The 19138-nt window shown below is 43.9% G+C and overlaps 1 protein-coding gene across 1 annotated transcript; it reads right to left on the minus strand.

The window, feature by feature from the left end:
- Nucleotides 1-1191: 1191 nt before the first annotated feature.
- Nucleotides 1192-17540, minus strand: LOC115318879. Its single transcript, XM_040222017.2, has 6 exons — nt 17348-17540; nt 17151-17248; nt 12985-13123; nt 10195-10301; nt 7753-7987; nt 1192-1299 (listed from the first exon to the last, which is right to left on the minus strand). Exons 1-6 carry the CDS (start codon nt 17538-17540, stop codon nt 1202-1204), a joined length of 870 nt encoding a protein of 289 aa, XP_040077951.1. The 3' UTR covers nt 1192-1201.
- Between the last annotated feature and the right edge of the window lie 1598 nt (nt 17541-19138).

Here is a 19138-nt window from a genome sequence, read left to right on the forward strand (position 1 = left end):
GCTATGGCTTCTTATAGCTTTTCCTTTGGTTTCTTTGGTTTTCTGTAGCTCCCTGTATGGTCTGCTATAGATATTCCTATGGCTTGCCCTATTGGTCTGTTTAGCCAGCTTGCTATAGCTTCTTATAGCTTTCCCTTTGGTTTCTTTGGTTTTCTGTAGCTCCCTGTATGGCCTGCTATAGACATTTCTATGTCTTGCCCTATGGGTCTCTTTAGCCAGCTTGCTATGGCTTCTTATAGCTTTTCCTTTGGTTTTCTGTAGCTCCCTGTATGGTCTGCTATAGAGATTTCTATGGCTAGCCCAATGGGTCTCTTTAGTCAGCTTGCTATAGCTTCTTAGAACTTTTCTTTTGGTTTCTTTGGTTACTTGTAGCTCTCTGTATGGCCTGCTATAGATATTTCTATGGCTTGCTTTATGGGTCTGTTTAGCCAGTGCGCTATAGCTGCCTATAGGTTTGCCTTTGGCTTCTTTAGCCATCTATAGCTCCATGTATGGCCTGCTATAGATTTTTGTGGCTAGCCCAATGGGTCTCTTTAGCCAGCTTGCTATAGCTTCCTATAGCTTTACCTTTGGTCATCTGAAGCTTCCTGTATAATCTGCTACAGATATTTATATGGCCTGCCCTATGGGTCTCTTTAGCCACTGCGCTATAGCTGCCTATATCTCCCTGTATAGTCTGCTATAGATACCTCTATGGTTTGCCCTATAGGTCTCTTTATACCACCATGCTATAGCTGCCTACAGCTTTTCCTTTGGTTTGTTTAGCTATCCATAGCTCTCTGTATGGTCTGCTATAAATATGTCTGTAGCTTGCATCATGGGTCTCTTTAACCAGTATGCTATTGCTTTTCCTTTGGTTTTCTTAGCCGCCTATCTCCCTGTATGGTCTGCTATAGCTATTTCTATGGTTTACTCTATGTGTGTCTATCCAGCATGCTATAGCTGCCATCCTTCTTTTTTTCAGCTCTTTGCACAGGAGCCATATGGCTTGATCAATTTCTCCCTTTAGCAGGCATGCTCGTTTTTTTTGTTTCTTTAGCTCTTAATAAAAAGGGATAATATACCAGCCTTTTATACCCGTGCTGGCCTGCTTTTTTGTAAAAGGCACATTCATATATATGATAAACATGATAAAACATGAAAGCAACATTTCAGTCACCTTTATTTTCTTGAAAGCAGTCGAAGCTCTTATGATGTGGATTTACTCAGGGCTGGACTCCTTCGTCTTGTTTAGCATAGACGACAGTGACGACCGCACTGTGGTTTCTTTCAAAAGGTGAAATTTCTTGCAGGTGTATTCTGAAAATGCAAAAATATAGATATGTTACCAATAGTGATATGACATAAAAAGGCTTGCTGTTATCAGCAAGCATGTAACAAAATTTTAAGATAATGCTGTGTCAACAACAGTTTACAACTAGTTTAGGGCTCATTGACTCCTTCATTCTCAAATGGCAAGTGCAAATTTGACCTAGAGACTTCTATGGAGCACAGTTTTTGATTACTATAAAAAACATTCCCTGCCTTTTGCACTTCTAAGTACCTCATCAGAGGTGACGCTGTGTAGCACAGCCCTTATAATGAGGACAAGTCTGCCCATTTTCGGCAAAGGCTTGTGATCTATTTTCTCATCTGGAGGCCAGATGCTATGACATGTTGTACCATACTGAGATGTCCAAGTTATTGAGAATGGTTTAACAAAGATTAAAACAAATAAAGATGATGTTTTGGGTGGATGGATGGATGGCAATGGCTATACCCTTTGTATCTTGTGCCAGCTTGCACTCCTAGTCCAACAATCATCCATTTTTAAATTTTGTGTAAATATTGTTCTAAAACAACCCTCCCCCTTTAAAGTGTTTCCAGTGCTTATTTTTACCTGCTTTTTTTCACCCCTCCCTAGATCTTTTCCACCAATCTTCCAATCTCCTCTTTGTTACCGCAATTCTCTCCCTATCCATTCCTCCATCCACGTCCACAAATCTCAGTGCCTCCTCCGAATCCATCATCATGTCACCCCCATAAGAAGATGGGACAAAGCCCCGTGCACTTTAAAATGACATGCTCCATAGGTCCCCTTTCTTGGTTGCATACGTAACATAGAGTGCTTATTCCCTGAAATTTAGCCCTATATTTTTTTGTTCTTAGCCCCGTCTCGCTTCAAATAGCAATGAGCTACCGGTGAATTTATCGTTCAACTGTCCCTTCATTTTAAATTTATAAGCACAATGTCGCCACATTTCGAGAAAATAGCTGTATTCCCGAATTAAGTTGAAAGTACAATAGAAGATGGAAGACAATGCTTCATATATTCGTGAAGTTCATTGATGGCACACATTTTGTTAAGTTTTACTATGTAACGTAAAACGTTTTCATCTGACAATTTCAGAAAATTTTAAAGATGTTCTTGGCATGTTTAATTGTCATTTTACCATCAAAAGTCAGTCTAATCTTCTTAATACTTTGTGAGCTTAATGTCGTCAATTTGTATATTACAGCACAAAAGTTAAAAGGATGTGAATATGTTTGTCGAAAAATAACAGATACAAAATAACATCTGAAATGATGTCAGTTTTCACCCTAAGCTTCTCCATTTTAGATTTCTGCAAAAACTAAAATAACTACAGGTTTCATATCTAGCTGGCTGTTCCTTCAAGGATGTGGCTTGTATATATATTTTTGACCAGAATAAAAAAGAAATATGACTCAAGCTATCATTGCTCGATATGACATGGAAAACCCAGTAGTTTTAAGGTGCTGCCCGAAAGGTCAAAATAAATTGCAGTGTAACATTGCTAGCCACTAGAAATTGGATAAAACAGAGCATTTAAGAACACTCAAAACAAACACTCAAAGAAAAACATTCAAGTAGGATTTTAAAAAAAATTGTATGTTGTCTTCAATGACTTTCTTCCAAACATGAAGTGTGCAGCATAGCTGACACGGCAACATAGCTGATATCAGCACTTTTTTAGGTTTCACTCAAACAAGGCAGTGGCAAACAATATTTCACCCCTTAAAATTGGTGCTCTAATTCACTAGGGACCTTGCACTGATCTCTTTAAGACAGACATTGGTGGCCAAGTGCCTGGCAGCGTAGCCCCTACTGTGCTACTTCTACAAACAGGAAACGAGCATCGTGAGTGAGCTCAGCATCCACTGCATTAACAGCAGGTTTGAGACACCAGCAAGAAGGATGGAAGTGTGTCATGTGCAAGCCGCGTATAGACCCCACAACAATAATAACTTTTTTAAAGTTATTCTACACCGAAAGAAAATTTAGTAGAAACTGAATTTTTTTGTTTGTGGTAACTCTACTATCCTGGCCAATGTGAGATACAAGGAGCATTTGGCAGTGCCACCTGCCAAATGCTCCAAAAATTGAATGCATGCAGGGGACGAAGTTTGCATCCATTATGGCGAGCCACATTTTGACCGTCCGCTAATATCATCTGCTAGCATCTCGTGCATCCACTGTAATGGTTAATGGTCGGTATTTTGCGCTGCCCAATATTTGAAGGGCGATTCAGCATGCCATGTCACATGCTTCTATGTAAGTGTTTGTGGGAGGTACCACAGAAGAAAAATAAATTATATAGAACCACCTACTAACAATCTGAATTGACTTGGGATTCACATTCCGCATTTTCTGCATGACGAGCTACTGTTGTGGCGATATAAATATAAATTACGCTATGCAAAAACAAACGGCACTATGTATACTACCCTCTGGACACCGGGCGGAGCGGTGGACTCATGACGGTGCGGACGCCAGACGGCAGCCGCTATGATCTTAGATGAAGAGGGAGTTTGCTGAGGCGCAACAAACTCTCGTGCCCAGCATTTAAGCATCCGGCAGGTGGCGTTGGTAGTACCAGGGGCCATGCAACGTGGTGTTTTCCCATACTGGCCAGGATAAAACATTAGTTTAACGTAATTCTCTGTCTATGTCTGTGGCATTTTTGCATTGGACTCTGTGGAGTGAATAGTTGATGAGAAAGCAAGAACTCTGCCTGGCGGCTTTCACTCTGTGCGTGACTTTAGACACCTGACTGCAGGGTGTCGCGTGCAGAGCGAACGCCACCAGCTGAAATTCATTGCTTGTCCTTCAAATATTTGGAACAAAATTCCCGACTTTCGTTGATACCTGGATAAAGACGTACTATCGGGGAAAAATGAAATACAAACAGAGGAGCGCGTAGCTTGCGGTACAGGCCGCGCCGCCTGGGAGTGGGCCTGGGGGCGAGGGTGCGTGGCCTTCTCCGATGTGTATATGCCCCTCGCTTGCTGCTTCCAAGCTTCGGCATTGCGCCTATTAGTGCACTGAAAGCTATTACCACTATCTTTTCTCACTCGACGCGTGCGGCACAAGGAAGCTCACCACTAGTAGCAGGCAGCTAAAGCGCGTGCTGGCTGAGCGCGCGCTTTCAGCACACTAGAGGCGCAATGCCGGAGCTTGGGAAGAGCCGAGCGAGGGACATATACACATCGGGGGAGGCCACACACCCTTGCCCTAGGCTCACTTCCAGGCAGCGCAGCCTGTACCGCAAGCCACACCCTCCTCTGTTCGTATTTAATGTTCCCCTAACAATACATGTTGTTTCTGAAATGCAGGCCAAATCGCTCCTGCGAAAACTATGCGTCGCACAAAAGAAAGACTGATGTCGTGTTGATGTGCACCCAAGGGCCTATTTAGAAAAAACTTCCATGTTCAGAAAAATGAAGTTTTTACATACATATTTTTTTAGAAATCTGAAAACTTGCAGAGCAGAATCAAAAACACCCATATCAGCTTTTTTGGACAGGTATAAAGCACACCCCTCATTTCAAGTTTCGAAAAATTCTTCAATTCTGACGTATTCAAACACATCTTGGCAGCAGCCATCCTGCCCTGCCGCAGCAAAAGCGTGGAGCTGGAGTGTTTGACGTCTTTCAGTCACATTGCACTTTGAAACTCAAATCATTCTCAGCATGCTAGAAGTGAACCCAAAAGACAAAGCTCAATCTTGCAAATGCCAGGTTCATTTGAAGAGCAAGCTGCAGCATTTCGCATGAACGTGCGCACGCACTACTCTTATCTTTTTTCTACGAGAGGAGAGGCAGGCAAAAGCGACATGGGCGAAGCACCTAGACTTAGTTCCCCGCTTCAACCGCAGGAGGGCAGGGCGGCTGCCGCCAAGGTGCGCGTGGATAAAAAAATAAAAGCAGAGAATGCATCAAAACTGGGTTTTTCAAAACTTAGTAAAATGCTGCGCATGCTTTTTACCTGTTTAAAAGGAGATGACAAAGGGGCTTTCACTGATGCCCAGCAAGTTTCAAATTGAAACTATAACTTTTAAGTGAAGAAATAAAAGGTTACTTTCTGTAAAATTGAAAAATAAAACTTAAGTTTTCTTTATGTTTATCTTTTTTCTACTTGACATCAACCTTCTTTTCCGAGCGATGCAGTTTTCGTTGGAGCAATTTGGTCCGCATTTTCAAAAAAAAACACCTTGTATATGGAAACCTTCGCTAACTATGAAACAATGCAATATTTACTACTGTTCCACACGTCGAACAATCGCACGTAGAGCATAGTGCACGCTAATAGCGATAGCCTTCATATAGAAAACCACCCTACAGAAACTTGGTCATACTAGGGCAAATTTTGAAATAGGTGAAGCATTTTTTTACTGAATAAATAGTGGACTATCAATGCATGACTGATAGTTAAAAAAGAAAGACAGGGAAAGTTTTGAGAATATGGTCATAAGGCTGCAAGGCACTTCTATGGCACTTCTAAACATCTGGAAGGACTCTATATCAAGACTACATCCAGTTAGGCTTTCAATAGCTGCATCCAAGGAGACTTAACATCATATGGGCCAACATAGTCATTATTTATGTAGCTCATAATGTAAAAAAGTAGAACATCTTTTTCATCTACAGTAGTATCTGTCTAAATTGAACCCCAAAAAACCAGTCAAAACTGTTCCTCTTAGCAGAAGTACCAGTCATCAGAAGACAACACCACCACTTTGGAACCAACTCTGAACACATTGTACTAAAGTTAACCTCAGGATGTATGCAAAGTATAATCTTCTATTATCACAACCAATGCAAGGCCCCTCCAGTTACTTTTTGAGTGGTCGGAAACTTGCGCCGAAACTGACATCGGACAATGTGGCAACTTGGAGAAACAATCGAGTTGGCAAAGTTCATGTTATTTTGGAAGTTATAAGCACATTAAATTCACTACAACCACGACGTACATGGCACTGCCCATGCTAGGCGCGAAGCAAGTGCACCCTCTCTGAAGACCCACACATACTGTTGTTCTACAGGGACTCTAGCCTTGGCAAGCTCCCCCCCCCCCCCCCCCCCCATTTTGAAGAGCAAGTGAGGGATGAGAGCTCAACCTGCTTTGAAAAGGCTGCCACTCCATGAGTTCCGCGAGACATGCTGTTGTTGCGCCGCTCCGCTTGGTTGCTGGCTCAATTTGAGGGGCTGTTACTTATTTAATTTTATCGCTCCCAAAGCTCAATAAAAAATACTTTTAAAAAGAATTGGAGTGGAAACACAATCATACTTATGATTTCGTGTTCAGAAAGGAATATTAATGGCTCTGGCCAATCAGGAAGCCATGTAGGTTAATGTTATCAGCTGTGTGCGTTCAGCAGCACGCAGCACCAGCGTACGTCCAAGTGTTCTGTGCCATGTCAAGTTAAAATATGATACATTATTTTGTGGTTTGGTCTTTGTTCCTCGAGTCTCCCAAACCACTAACAAGACTGATAGCGAAACAAAGGCAGAAGCTAAAAATTACAAGGGGCCCTAAATATCATCTGAGAGGGCCCTTCGAACAATATTCAAGCATCTGCTTTTTTTTTCTGCACTCCCCGTCTTTTTAATGGTTTGGGTGACACGGGGAGCAAAGACTAAACCACAAAATAATAGTGTATTATATTTTAGCTTGACAGGGCTCAGAACAATTGTATGCACAGCGGTGCTGCGTGGTGCCAAACGTGCATGGCTGACGAAGTTAACTTACCTGGCTTCCTGATTGGCAAGAGTTACCAAAGGTTTACCTGTGAGCACAAAATAAGTATGATAGTGATAACCCTCCCAATTCTTTATGAAAGTAGTTCTCATCAAGCTTTGAGAGCGATAAAAAAACAAACTAGAGTGAAAACTGTGGAGACAATGAGAACACCACCTATACCCGTTTTCACCCCAAGAACCGTAAGAAAAAAAGTCCTCGTCCACGCAGAGTGCTACTAATTTTCTCTATTATGTGGCGGATTGAGGAACGTTTATATTCACATAAGGTGTATTATTTGTTTTTCAACCCTTAAAATTTTAAAATGCGAAAACAAATTTTTTTGTTTTCTGACGACCATACTCTTAAAGAGACTACTTTGCACTACACATGAACTATGCGCAAAACACTTTTTTCTTGAGGTAAAAACGAGTATAGTTGACACACCCCCGAGGAGCGGCTCCACGATCCCAACATTGAGGGATCTAATATGTCAGAGGTAGTATCTTTCTTGCTAGATTTGGTCATTTTAATTTGCCCCCAACTTGTGAACTAATGCCAATTTTGTAAAAAAAAAAAAAAAATTGTTCCTCCGTATTATTATGTCATCTGACCTCAGACTCGCTGCCAGTGTCAAACCAGCCAAAAAGTTGTTGCAGGGGCCCTGAGGAAATATTTTGCTACATGTCACTGGTCACTTTCCATGCTCAAAACCACAAAAAAGTAATACTCACTGACAACTGCGTTGACCCTAACAGGGTCCAACTGCGGCCTTGCCTCCTTCTCCTTGTGGGCGTTGGACTGCTTTCCTGTTATTGATTTCCCCAGCAGCTCTTCTGTGGTGAACACCTGCCTGAGAAGTTCTCGAGCATAAGTCGTTGCTGTTTTCGCCGGTCCTAGCTGTAGCATGTCAATCACGGCCTTGTTGACTTTATATCCTCCCAGGTCAACCTGCTCGTCGTCTTCCTGCTGCAAGTAATCAGAGTGAATGATGTTGTAAAAGTTCTCATTCAATTCAAAAGGTCTGATGAAAGTTACTCTTAAGACTACTATCATTGCCTGAGCGTCATGGTAGAGATGCATAGCTTCTAAGTTTTGCAAGTACCTGCCAAGTTCAGAGAAATCAAATCTCGGAAAACAGGGGGAAGGGGGGGGAGGGGGACATTATCTTTTTTTTTTTAGTTTGACGAGAAACCCCGTGAAGAGGCAGTCTGCGCGAATCACACTGTCTTCGCAGTTGTTTTGGCGTAAACTGCAAGTGGTGCCCTGCCCTTCTACGGCACGAGCATGGTTCTGATGCTTTCGTGAAGCGATGTGTATCTTGATGTCAAGCTTGCCGCCATGCGTAACGCTCACACATCATAGGCGCACATGGTACACAATCCATACTTGTCAGCTTTCCGCAAAGCAACAAAGCACGGCAACTCGGTCGCGTATGATCTCAGAAATACTTGCAAGTACTTCTCTCTGGCTTTTGAAAGTGCCATCGATCGTTCCAACAGATCAGTGGTTCCAACTAAACTCGGGGAAACACGAAGAGTAGTTCGGTGTTCCACACCTCACTCGACGACCTGACAAAGCCAACTGAAGCATAGCGCACCCATGGTCATATAAGCCGTGTTCCAATATGCGCTCTAACTTCAGGAGTAAAGGTTTGGTACCTTGGCGTTTGAATATCTACCCTCGTTTTACGCTACTGCTCCGAGTTGTTACGTGGTAACCCGCCGGAGTAACCTAAACCTGCTCTCGAGTAACTCGCAATGACACATGCGTGATGATTATAGCAATGAAACGACACAAAAAAAAAGAACTATGGCGGATACTTTTCGGGAGATTTTCCTGTCAATCGTACAACCCGGGAGAGTTGGCGGGTAATCCGGGAGAGTTGGCGGGTATGCCTGAAGCAATAAAAAAAAATTAAAACAGCCTGAATGAACAGGCACGTAAAAAGAGCTTGATTGGAGCAATATTTATGGTGCAATACTTTTCGTGTGCACCAAATTTCTCTGGTCCCAGAGATATCGGGACCCATTGGGTGCCAGTTGGTAGCTTCCCCTTAGCTGAAAGGTTAATGGACGTCTGTGATGTTGGGTACAAAATCTGTGTATGCTGCCATAATCTTTTAAACTACATTTTTATGTTTAAGGTCCAACCCATCCAGTGAGTGCCATACTGTTCACAAGAGTATAACAGGAGTGTCACCTCCATTCCAAGTCATACTGTAACAAAAAAGGGCTGTGTTCCAAGACTTTCTCAATCCAGCTCTGCAGTAAAGATTTTGTGCCCTGGCATTTGAAAACCTGCACGAATCCAACGTTGCTCTATTCAGGTGACATAACCCAACAGAGTGACCCAGACTGCTCGAATGGGCCTTTAAACATAGCCAAGAACTTCGCCAGGCCTCGTTTGACCACCAACTGAGGTGTAGTCGGAGGTTGCTGCGGTCAGACATGAGGCTCTCGTACGGTGCGCAGCCGAGCAGCCAAGCCAAACCAACAGTGATGGGCGGGACTTACCTTTTTTCCGAATGGCTCGGAGAAGCGCAAGAGAGAAAAATGGAGAGGAGTACCACTCACTTTCAATTGCATCTTACGCCGCAAATACTGCTCCAATCAATTTTTTTTTCACAGAAGATTATATATCTTTTGACATGCGAGGACAGTGAACTCGACACACAAAATCTGATCACCTAGGGGAGCACAAATTTCAGCCATGAGACAAGCCCATACACTGCCTCCAGAAAATATGTTGATTGAGACTGCAAGTGTGATAAATTGTTGATAATAAACTGTACCAAGATGTCAGCCAGTGAAGAACTCTCATCCCACCCCCGCATGTGCCACAGGCCTAAATAGTGACTTTCTTTAGCTGAACAGAAAAAAAAGGAATTCGGCATACAGTCTGAATCGAAAGCACCGAATAATGAATGGAAGCTCATTTTATGGGAACCCTATGTAGCCTCCTGAATCTGCCTTCAGCCAACAGTGAAAACTGCAGGCACTGCAACTGATTATGAACAGAAACTTCCAGGAGAAACTCTGAGTAGATTTACCAATTTGTCATCCCCTACCCATATTCAATATGGTCTTTGTACCCAGTAATTCATGAACTCCACCACAGAAACCATCCTCCAATTATCCTGAACCAGTATACAATAGGTCCCAAGGAACTATTACCTGACAAGCGTTTGCAGACTGTTCAGCTTTTTCGGAATTTCTTGCTGCCCTGTCTTGCTGGAGCTCCTCCCGGAACCGAAGCAGTTCGCTAGCAGCAGTTTGCAGATCTGGGCAATGAAAATACATGAGTCAAACAAACAGTTTTTCTATTTTCTATTTCTGTTAGCATCACAACGTCAAGTTTCAAATAAAAGTAAACTGTGATACTTATGACATAGCAAAAATAGTCAAAAGCAAAGTTTTTATTCTTTTTTTTTTCTGGTTCAGAATATTCAAAAACGGGAACTTGTATTAGGACTTTTAATTTTGTCATTAGCTTACCAGACTTAGGGCCACTAGGAATAACATTGCTTGTGCAATTAGGCGGCTAATTACAAGGTATGCTTTATGTTTAAAATGAGTAAAAATAACCATTTATTTTGAATGCAACACTTGCTGGGCATCAGCAAAAGCCATTAAATCAGTCAACCTTCGAACCTAGTGAAGGAATGAACTGGCGACCCGCGACGTTGACGTTGTCATAGGGGCCTTTGTCAATTTTTAAGTAAGTGGATTGTGTCTTCTCACTGCACGTATTTCATATTATTGGCAGGAAAACACTATCTCACTAGCACAGACAATAAAGTGTTGCGAGATACATGCAAGTCGTTATGTCGTTGTTGTGCGTGAAGCTGTACATGTGAATGAGCCAATTTCGAGAAACTTCGAAGTCCAAAGCCGCTGCACATCGAAAAAATTGTGTGAACAGACAGTCAAACTGACACAGTGGCACTAGGGTGGACCACCCCAGGTACAACACTCTAGGGAGTGTCGCGGCGGGCATAGAGGTCTTAGCGACGGGCAACGAGCAGAGGGAGGGAAGGGGGGGGGGGGGAGTGTCGCCACTGACCCAAGTGACGCCAGTGGACTGACAGATGAATCCACCAGACCCAGCAGACTGTGGTTGAACAACCAACAAGCTCGTCAGCCAATCGCAAATGATGGCTTCTTGAGCGGAGAGTAGCCGACCAGCCCTGCGTGAGCGATGGCATCCGTACAGGATGCCATCGCTCATGCGGGCCACTCGTCATTCGCCCACATCCAGCTGGATTAAGTGGCACTATCTATAGGCCTGAGATGTCGCAATCTTTGATCACAATTTCAGTACTGAAATAGGCCGCACATGATTATAATTTTTCGAATTGCGGCATACCTCGAGCATGTATATTGCCAGGTTGAGTCATAAATAGACGATCCCAAAACCCTCCATAGTGCCCCTTTGAATTGTCTTGCACCTGCCTCTCATGTAGTGATGCAAAACTATCGATAAAGCGACTATCGATACTATAGATAGTTTTGGAAAAACTATTGATAGTATCGCAGAACTATCGATAGTCGACTATTGATAGTACTATCGATAGTTTTTCGATAGTCGACTATCGATAATACTATGGATAGTTTTTCGATGGTCGACTATCGATAGCACTATCGATAGTTTTTTACTATCGATAGTCAGATTTCTGGCGAGTATCGATACTATCGATAGTTTTGCATTACTAGAGCGAACACAGTTGCCGCACCGCCGCTCGCCTCCCTTCGTCCTCTCTTCGCCCAAAATCCCGTCTTCGTCATCGCTGAAAGCTGAGCCAAAGAAGTGCTTGGGCTAATTGGTGTCCCATTTGAAAACAAAAGTGAAAGCAGAAGTGAAGGGTCACGTGACGATAACGATGCCATCATCAGTGACGTCACTGATGACGTCATCGGCATCGTCACGTGACGCTCCTAGGTCACGCGATCTGTGACGTCAACGATGATTATACGGATACCGATGACGTCATCAGTGACGATGACGTCATCGCAACGTCATCGTCATGAGTGATCATGACGATGACAATGCTGATGCCGGTGACGTCATCAGTGGCGTCATCAGTGACGATGACGTCATCGCATCGTCATCAGTGATGATGACGATGACGGTACGGATGCCGGTGATGTCATCACTAACGTCATCGAGGGTCACGTGACCTTGGGGGAGGGGTCACGTGACCACCCCAGGTCACGTGACCCAGGGGGGGGGGACTCGCGCGGTGCATTATGGGACATTTCCCATAAACCCATAATGCACCGCGCGGTTACGCCGACGCCGCTCAAGCCTGAAACGGGCCCCTAAGAGCAGCGCTCTAATAAAGCGAGAAAAAGAGAAGAGGGAGCAACGCTAACTACTTGTGTCGCAAAACTATCGATAGTGAACTGTCGGCAGTACTATCGATAGGTTTACGATAGTCGACTATCAATAGTTTTCCGATAGTCGATTAACGATAATTTTCCGATAGTCGACTATCGATAGTACTATCGATAGTTTTTCGACAGTCGACTATCGATAGTACTATTGACTGTTTTTCGATAGTGGACTATATATAGTACTATCGATAAAAACTATCGATAGTTTTTCGATAGTCGAATATCGATAGTACTATCGATAGTCGACTGTCGATAGTACTATCGATAGTTTTGCATCACTACTCTAATGTACTACCTTGATCGTACAGTCTCGCCATTAAACCAACTGATGACTGTCAGCCGAGGCCCTGTGGCCACGGAATGATGCAGCCTGCCGGGTGCTCATCAACCATATGTTTTTGAATGGCTGGTGCCATGCATTTACCTGTGTTGTGTCCTCACCTAAAGGGTATATCTTACACCTTGAGCATTATCCCAGGTCAGCTGAGTCAAACCAAGTTGGCAATTGCGATCTGCCACTAGCCTTACAACAGTTAAAAAAACAGCCTGCATAACCAGGGTATTACTTACCTTCAATCCCATCTTTTTGTGAGGTTATGTAGTCGATGGTAGTCTTCAGTTTGTTGTTCTCTTCCTGAAGCTCGTGCATGTGACTCTTCAATGAGTTGTTCTCTACCTCCAGTACTTCGCAGTGCTTGCAAGTTTCCAACTGAAAAATAACCGTTGTATTGCTAAATTTTTGCAAAATTGCAAAATTCGTACGCCCTACTATCCTGCTAGACTGACTGTCTTTGCAATGACATATCTTGAAGTGGACAACCACAAATTATGAGGTCAAAATATTTGCTCCCAGCATATGCACAAGAGTGGCACAGTATGTGTCGGCAACCTCAAGTATAGTTTAGTGAAGTGCAGACTTCCACTACTTTTCGACCTCACATGTCAAGTTCAGCTTTTTTCTTTTCAAATGGACATTCAGGAGGTGCCCTTGAGCGTCTGTTTACTCTCTCTCAGGTGATCCGAGTTTTCAGAGTCTTTGCTTTTATACAGCTCGAAACTTTTCCGATCAAAGTACTGAACATAGAAATATTTACCATTTGCATCCTACTGATTCTCAAAACTTCAACATAAGGCTCTTCATTCATTAAAATGAAATGCAAAAGAACAAAAAGTTCATAAAAGATTGATTGCAAAGCAGACTGCAAAAATATTTTCGAGTTTCCACAGGATTTGTCTAAAAATGTAGTCACCAACATTGTTTCCTATGACCTAAGGGCAGGGGTCTAAATTGACATTTAAGTAAGTTTATAAATTAACAGTCCACAGAAAGAATAAAGCAAACTTGGGACGATGGACGACAAACATTTCTTTCAACTCACAACAACATAAGATTACTGTTGCTGCAAGTTGAAAGAAATAATTGTCATTTATCGTCCCGAGTATGTTTTAATCTTTCTGTGGTCTGTGAATTTTACCAACACGCTCTTCGGTTAATTTGAATTGATAAATAAATTTTACCATGATTGCTGCAATGTCACACTGATAGGGCATCCAAGCTTCAGTTACGGCGTACAGCTTTTATTCACATTGAACTGGAGCAACAATATAAACACTTCTGTGCAGATGTGCATGGGTGCTGCTATTACTGACCTTCAGGTTTAATTTAAATCTATTTCACTCGCTACACTCCATCACTGTGGCCGCATGACAAGCTGTATAGTTTGAAGACGTTCTGTGCTTTTTGACGTCGAGATGCTGCCGCGCTTGTGCATGGCTGAGAGCTGTGGCAACGACTTGGTCGACAGCACTATGCCGATCAACAAGTTTCCGAACGACAAAAAACTTCATGCCCTGTGGATCCAGCTGCACGTCTATCGCTTCCGATGTGGGTTCCGACGCCTGCTGCTCGCTTCCCGAAATTAACCCCTTAAAGGAGCGATGCAACAATTTTTGTACTTTGCGCAAATACCGCTTAAAACGGATCCCTAACGTTAATGACTTATGAAACACGCGTTCGTTTTTCACCCCACGCAATAGAAGTCCCAGAAAAAAATTAAAGACAAACGAGCAGCGTTCACCCCCTCAACTCGCAGCTAGTACAAGCGGCCACGTGATCTGAAGCCGATTATATGCCGCCAGTGTTGATCATAGCCACGCGCTGGGGTTGGCAAAGCGCAGGACACGCGCTGAGTTCCAGACATTGTTATGGCTCGGCTGTTGTCGTCGTTGCAGCGATTGGACACGGGTCACTACCCGAGGTAGCGATTATCACGAGCCCAAGTCGAGTGCCCACGCAATGCTCGGGACCAATCTATGAACCGCATTCAAACATCGTCACTTGGGTGTACTGCGATCCCCACGGTACGTCACCAAATTTTGCGAAGGAGAGATTGAATGAAAATGATCGCTTTTGTCCTTGAAATTACACCGCAACAAAGGAGTTTCTTAGCCAGTGGCGTTGCGTGCGAGTATCCTTGAGTCCCAGGTGTGCCAGTAAGCTCGTGTCAAGTGAAAAACATTTCAATTGAATATCGTTGCACAGCTCTTTTAAGTGCCTTAGACGAGCTGAGCTCGTCGGCCATTTTTAGGCTAAAAATGGCATGGACGAGCTCAACTCGTCAAGTGGTTTCTTCGGCAGCCCTCAATTCTACGGACGAGCAAGGCTCGTCCGTGTAGTTTTGCTGTGGTGATGATAGAGGGCAGCATTTGTATTAGTTGGCAAATATTTTTTTTGCCTCCACAGATTTTTTTGTAATAAACTTTTCAAATTATGTGTAATACTAGAGAAATAAAAATTCAAAATAAAAAAAAAATTTGGCACTTTTAGTGTACTTTCGGGAAAAAAATGTGGCACTTAAGGGGTTAATACAGAGAGGGCGGTATCCTCATCCTCACTTGTGTCGTTCAAGTCTATGTTCCCAAGGAATAGTCCTGAAGCGCCATTTCACGACGTGCACGACTGATCTCACACGTGAAACGCTCGTCACCCCACGGGTACCTCGGACGGCTCGGCCATAACATGCTTTCCGAAATTAATACGGAGAGGGCAGTGTTGATGTCCTCATCTAGAGACTGCCGTGTTCATGTTAAGGCCCGTTCACACTCTTGCAACTAAGTACGACCGAGAGAGACCAGACCGGTTTTTAAGCCTTTTGCAACTTCTTAGGACCGGATGCGCCAGAGCGGAGCTGGTCCTAAGAGATTGCAAGAGGCTTAAAAACCAGTCTGGTCTCTCCCAGTCTTGCTCAGTCACAAGAGTGTGAACGGGCCTTTACTAGCGGAGACTTCACATGGGTCGAACTTTCGTCCGTTTGAGAGGTTCAACATCTCAGTGAGAGAAGGTCAGTTATGGCGGCTTTAAAAGGGTACGGAAACAAAAATGGAAATATTCAAATGTTGTTCGGAAATGAGTCAAGCATGACATATAATAACCGGAAATGATAATCGCATGTTCGTATTTTGAACGACTGGCTATATGTTTCGTTCGAAACGGTGCACTCGAGCAAGCGCTCGAAGAAAAGCGAACGGAGAGCGCGATGCGTCATGGGATATCCAGCGCAAACAAAAAAACAAACAAGAATCTCCCACATTTGTGACATAGCAAGGCTGGCGTGGTTATGAGCTTTGCCGTTGGTGGCATTGTCAGCGTTGTGGTGGCGTCAACAGCGTCAACATGTTACAACCGAGCCGTTCGAAGTACTCGTGGGGTGACGAGCGTTTCAAGTACGAGGTCAGTCGTGCGTGTCGTGTTTCTGTGGCCCACTCCAATGGCGCTTCAGGACAATATCCTTGGGAACATAAACTTGAACGACACAAGTGAGGATGAGGACACCGGCACCACCCGCTCCGTATTCATTTCGGAAAGCGAGCAGCAGGCATCAGGACCCACGTCGGAAACAATGGACGTGCAACCGGATCCGCAGGGCCCGAAGTTTCTCGTCGTTCGGAAACTTGTTGATCGGCATATCACTGTCGACCAAGTCGTTACAACAGTTCTCAGCCATGCAGAAGCACAGCAGCATCTCGACGTCAATAAGCGCAGAACAGCTTCGAACTGTACAGCGAAGTCACAGGATCAACTCTGTGACATTCCTCAATGAGTCCATCATGGCATCTCGTTGGCTTCCTTTGCAAAGGGACAAAGCGCACGGATCAACATTGGCATGAGCAAAGGATTTGCAATCACGTTCAGGCCGAGGTCATTTAAAACAGTTGAGCATACTTCCAAAGGGCAGCGCCGCTCCGATGTTTAGTACTGCTACGTAACGGTTCCTGCCATGTTATTACTATGTAGCAAGATTCCCGACGTAGCTAGATTACCTCTTAACTAAGCTTTACAGGGATCCACCAGGTGCACATTGAAAGATCGCTTAATTAGCTTTAAATTTTGTTTTCTTGGGCCTTCCAACGAAAGATTGGTGTTTTTGAGGCTGGGTGCAACATGCAACAGATTTAAGCTAGAAAATGCGCGCTGGAATTTCATTTCCGTACCCCATTAATCTGGCGCGTGCTAAAAGCGTCTATACTAAATAAAAACTCAAAATGTCTTGTGCAGAAATAATTTGCGAGCTCTGTTAAACTTCCTTTTTTTTTTTTAAGCGTAGAAACAGTAATTAGGTACGCCAGTTTGGATTAGAAAAAGCACACACCCTTCAAATACTCCTAAAATAGCATTCCTCGGCTGAAGCTCGTTGCCGCCACAAATATCTGACACATATCATGACGGGCACACGTACCTGGTCGCCGTCTTCCGACGCCCCATTAGAAGACGCTTCTTTCACCTCCTTGTTTTTCGTTATTTGCTGACACCGCTTTTCCATTTGTGCGGCGCTCCCTGTTCAGAAAGGACAGTTGCGAAATCGAAGGCGGGCAAATCACGCATTGAAAATAACGCTGGGTTCTTCTCAAACCGAGAGCATCGAAGCAAGCTTACCGACAGCCTCGATCCTTGCCGGGTGTTTCTCGCCCTTCCAACGTATCAGTACGTCGGTTGCAAACACGCTTGGATCTTTGCTTTTGTGAATTATAAGCGCCCCGATTTTTGTGTCAACGATGTCCCTTATGCTCACAACGTCAAAAAGGCGGGTCCTGCCCGTATTTAGCCATCTTATTAGGACGTGACTCATGATTGAAAAAACAGTAAAACACCTAATGGACTATAAACCAAAAACCAACGTGGTCGCAACGTAACAAAAGAAGCAAAGCAGAAAGACAGGAGAGCGCACGTGTGCAAAGCTGGATTGAACTGGATTGGATTAGATGCGACTTCAGCGGTATCTGGACACCAGTGTTGACAGACGACAATTGTTTTAAAGTAAATGTAAATGCAATAAGCTATTCGCGCAGCAACTACTTATTCCATTATATATTTAGTAGGTAACTCACTAAAAAAATGTACTTAGAATACGCAAACATTCTCAAGGTGCAGGCGAGCTGGTGTATGTGAACCATGATGTTAAAATCCTGAAACTGGGAAAGACATTTAAAAGAAATAGTGCAAGGAGACACAGAAAAACGGGGACAGGACAATCGTCTAGCTAACAAAATTTATTCCGTCCACAGCTTTTATAGCCAACTCCCAAGGCCACCGCCAACTCACACCGATAGACTTCTCCCCTTTTCTGTGTCTTCTTACACTTTTTCTTTCAAGGTAGCTTCCCAGTCTCAGGATTTTAACTGCAATACGCGTTGAAAGAAAACGGACAAACGTGCTTTGTTCGTTGTCTGGCGGGAGAGCCGGAACCGGGCACGTTAACCTCTTTTCGGGGCATCTGGAAATGTAAAGTAGGGATGTTTCTGTAGTAACGGAAGGCACTCATTTTGGTTTTAATGGATGTCTTTGAACGGTTTGGAATCCCTAACGTGCTAATCTCTGACCAAGGACTTCCCTTTGATTCAGTAATATTCAGAGCACTAGTGCAAGAATGGGACATTATACACGAGCCATCATCACCACCTTATCCCAGATCTCTTAAATCCATGCTCGCTAAGTCGCGCAGCGATGGTAAGGATCTTGCTCAACTACCGCTCCACCCCTAACATCGGATCTGTTTTTTAAGCAGAGCTACTGATGGGCAGGGAGCTAAGAACATTCATCTCTGCCCTACCTCAAAGCTTGGAACCAATATTTCCTACTCAAGCTCACAAGAAGCTTCTCAGAGACATCAGGAACAGCACAAGTATAAAGACTGCCACACCCAGGTTCTCTTGGCTCTCGCAAAGGACCAGCCTGTTTGGTTTAGGTAAGTTCGGTGTGTATACCAGATGCATGGGCCTCCGCCTTTCCACCGAACTAGCACGCCTGACGTATTCCCATTATTTTCTTATTTCAAGTGCAATAAAGTATGAAGTTGAAAAAGAGCACCTGGCAAAAGGCAGTCATAATACAATTTGGTTTCGAACCGAGGCGCTACAGTGCAAACTCCTAGCGGCGGTGTGTACGTCAGGAACCACTATCACCTCAGACCATCCTCAGACCCCGTAGTCCAAGGGCTGAAGATGGCGGCTGCTCAGCAGAAGAGTACTTTCCTGACGAACCAGGAATCCAAGAAATGGTCAGGCTCGTCCAGGTGTGACACGTTCAGGACGATATCACACGTAAACCGGCAAGAAGACTGAACATCTTGTGCGTGTTTTGTAAAGACGTTTCAAGGGCGTGTTTTGTATAGACGTTTCCAATGTTTACAAGATCACAGTCCAGCGTGCGATCTTCACAGCCCAGCAC

This window comes from Ixodes scapularis, unplaced genomic scaffold, assembly GCF_016920785.2.
Source record: "Ixodes scapularis isolate PalLabHiFi unplaced genomic scaffold, ASM1692078v2 PGA_scaffold0__279_contigs__length_252992795, whole genome shotgun sequence".
NCBI classification, from domain to species: domain Eukaryota; kingdom Metazoa; phylum Arthropoda; class Arachnida; order Ixodida; family Ixodidae; genus Ixodes; species Ixodes scapularis.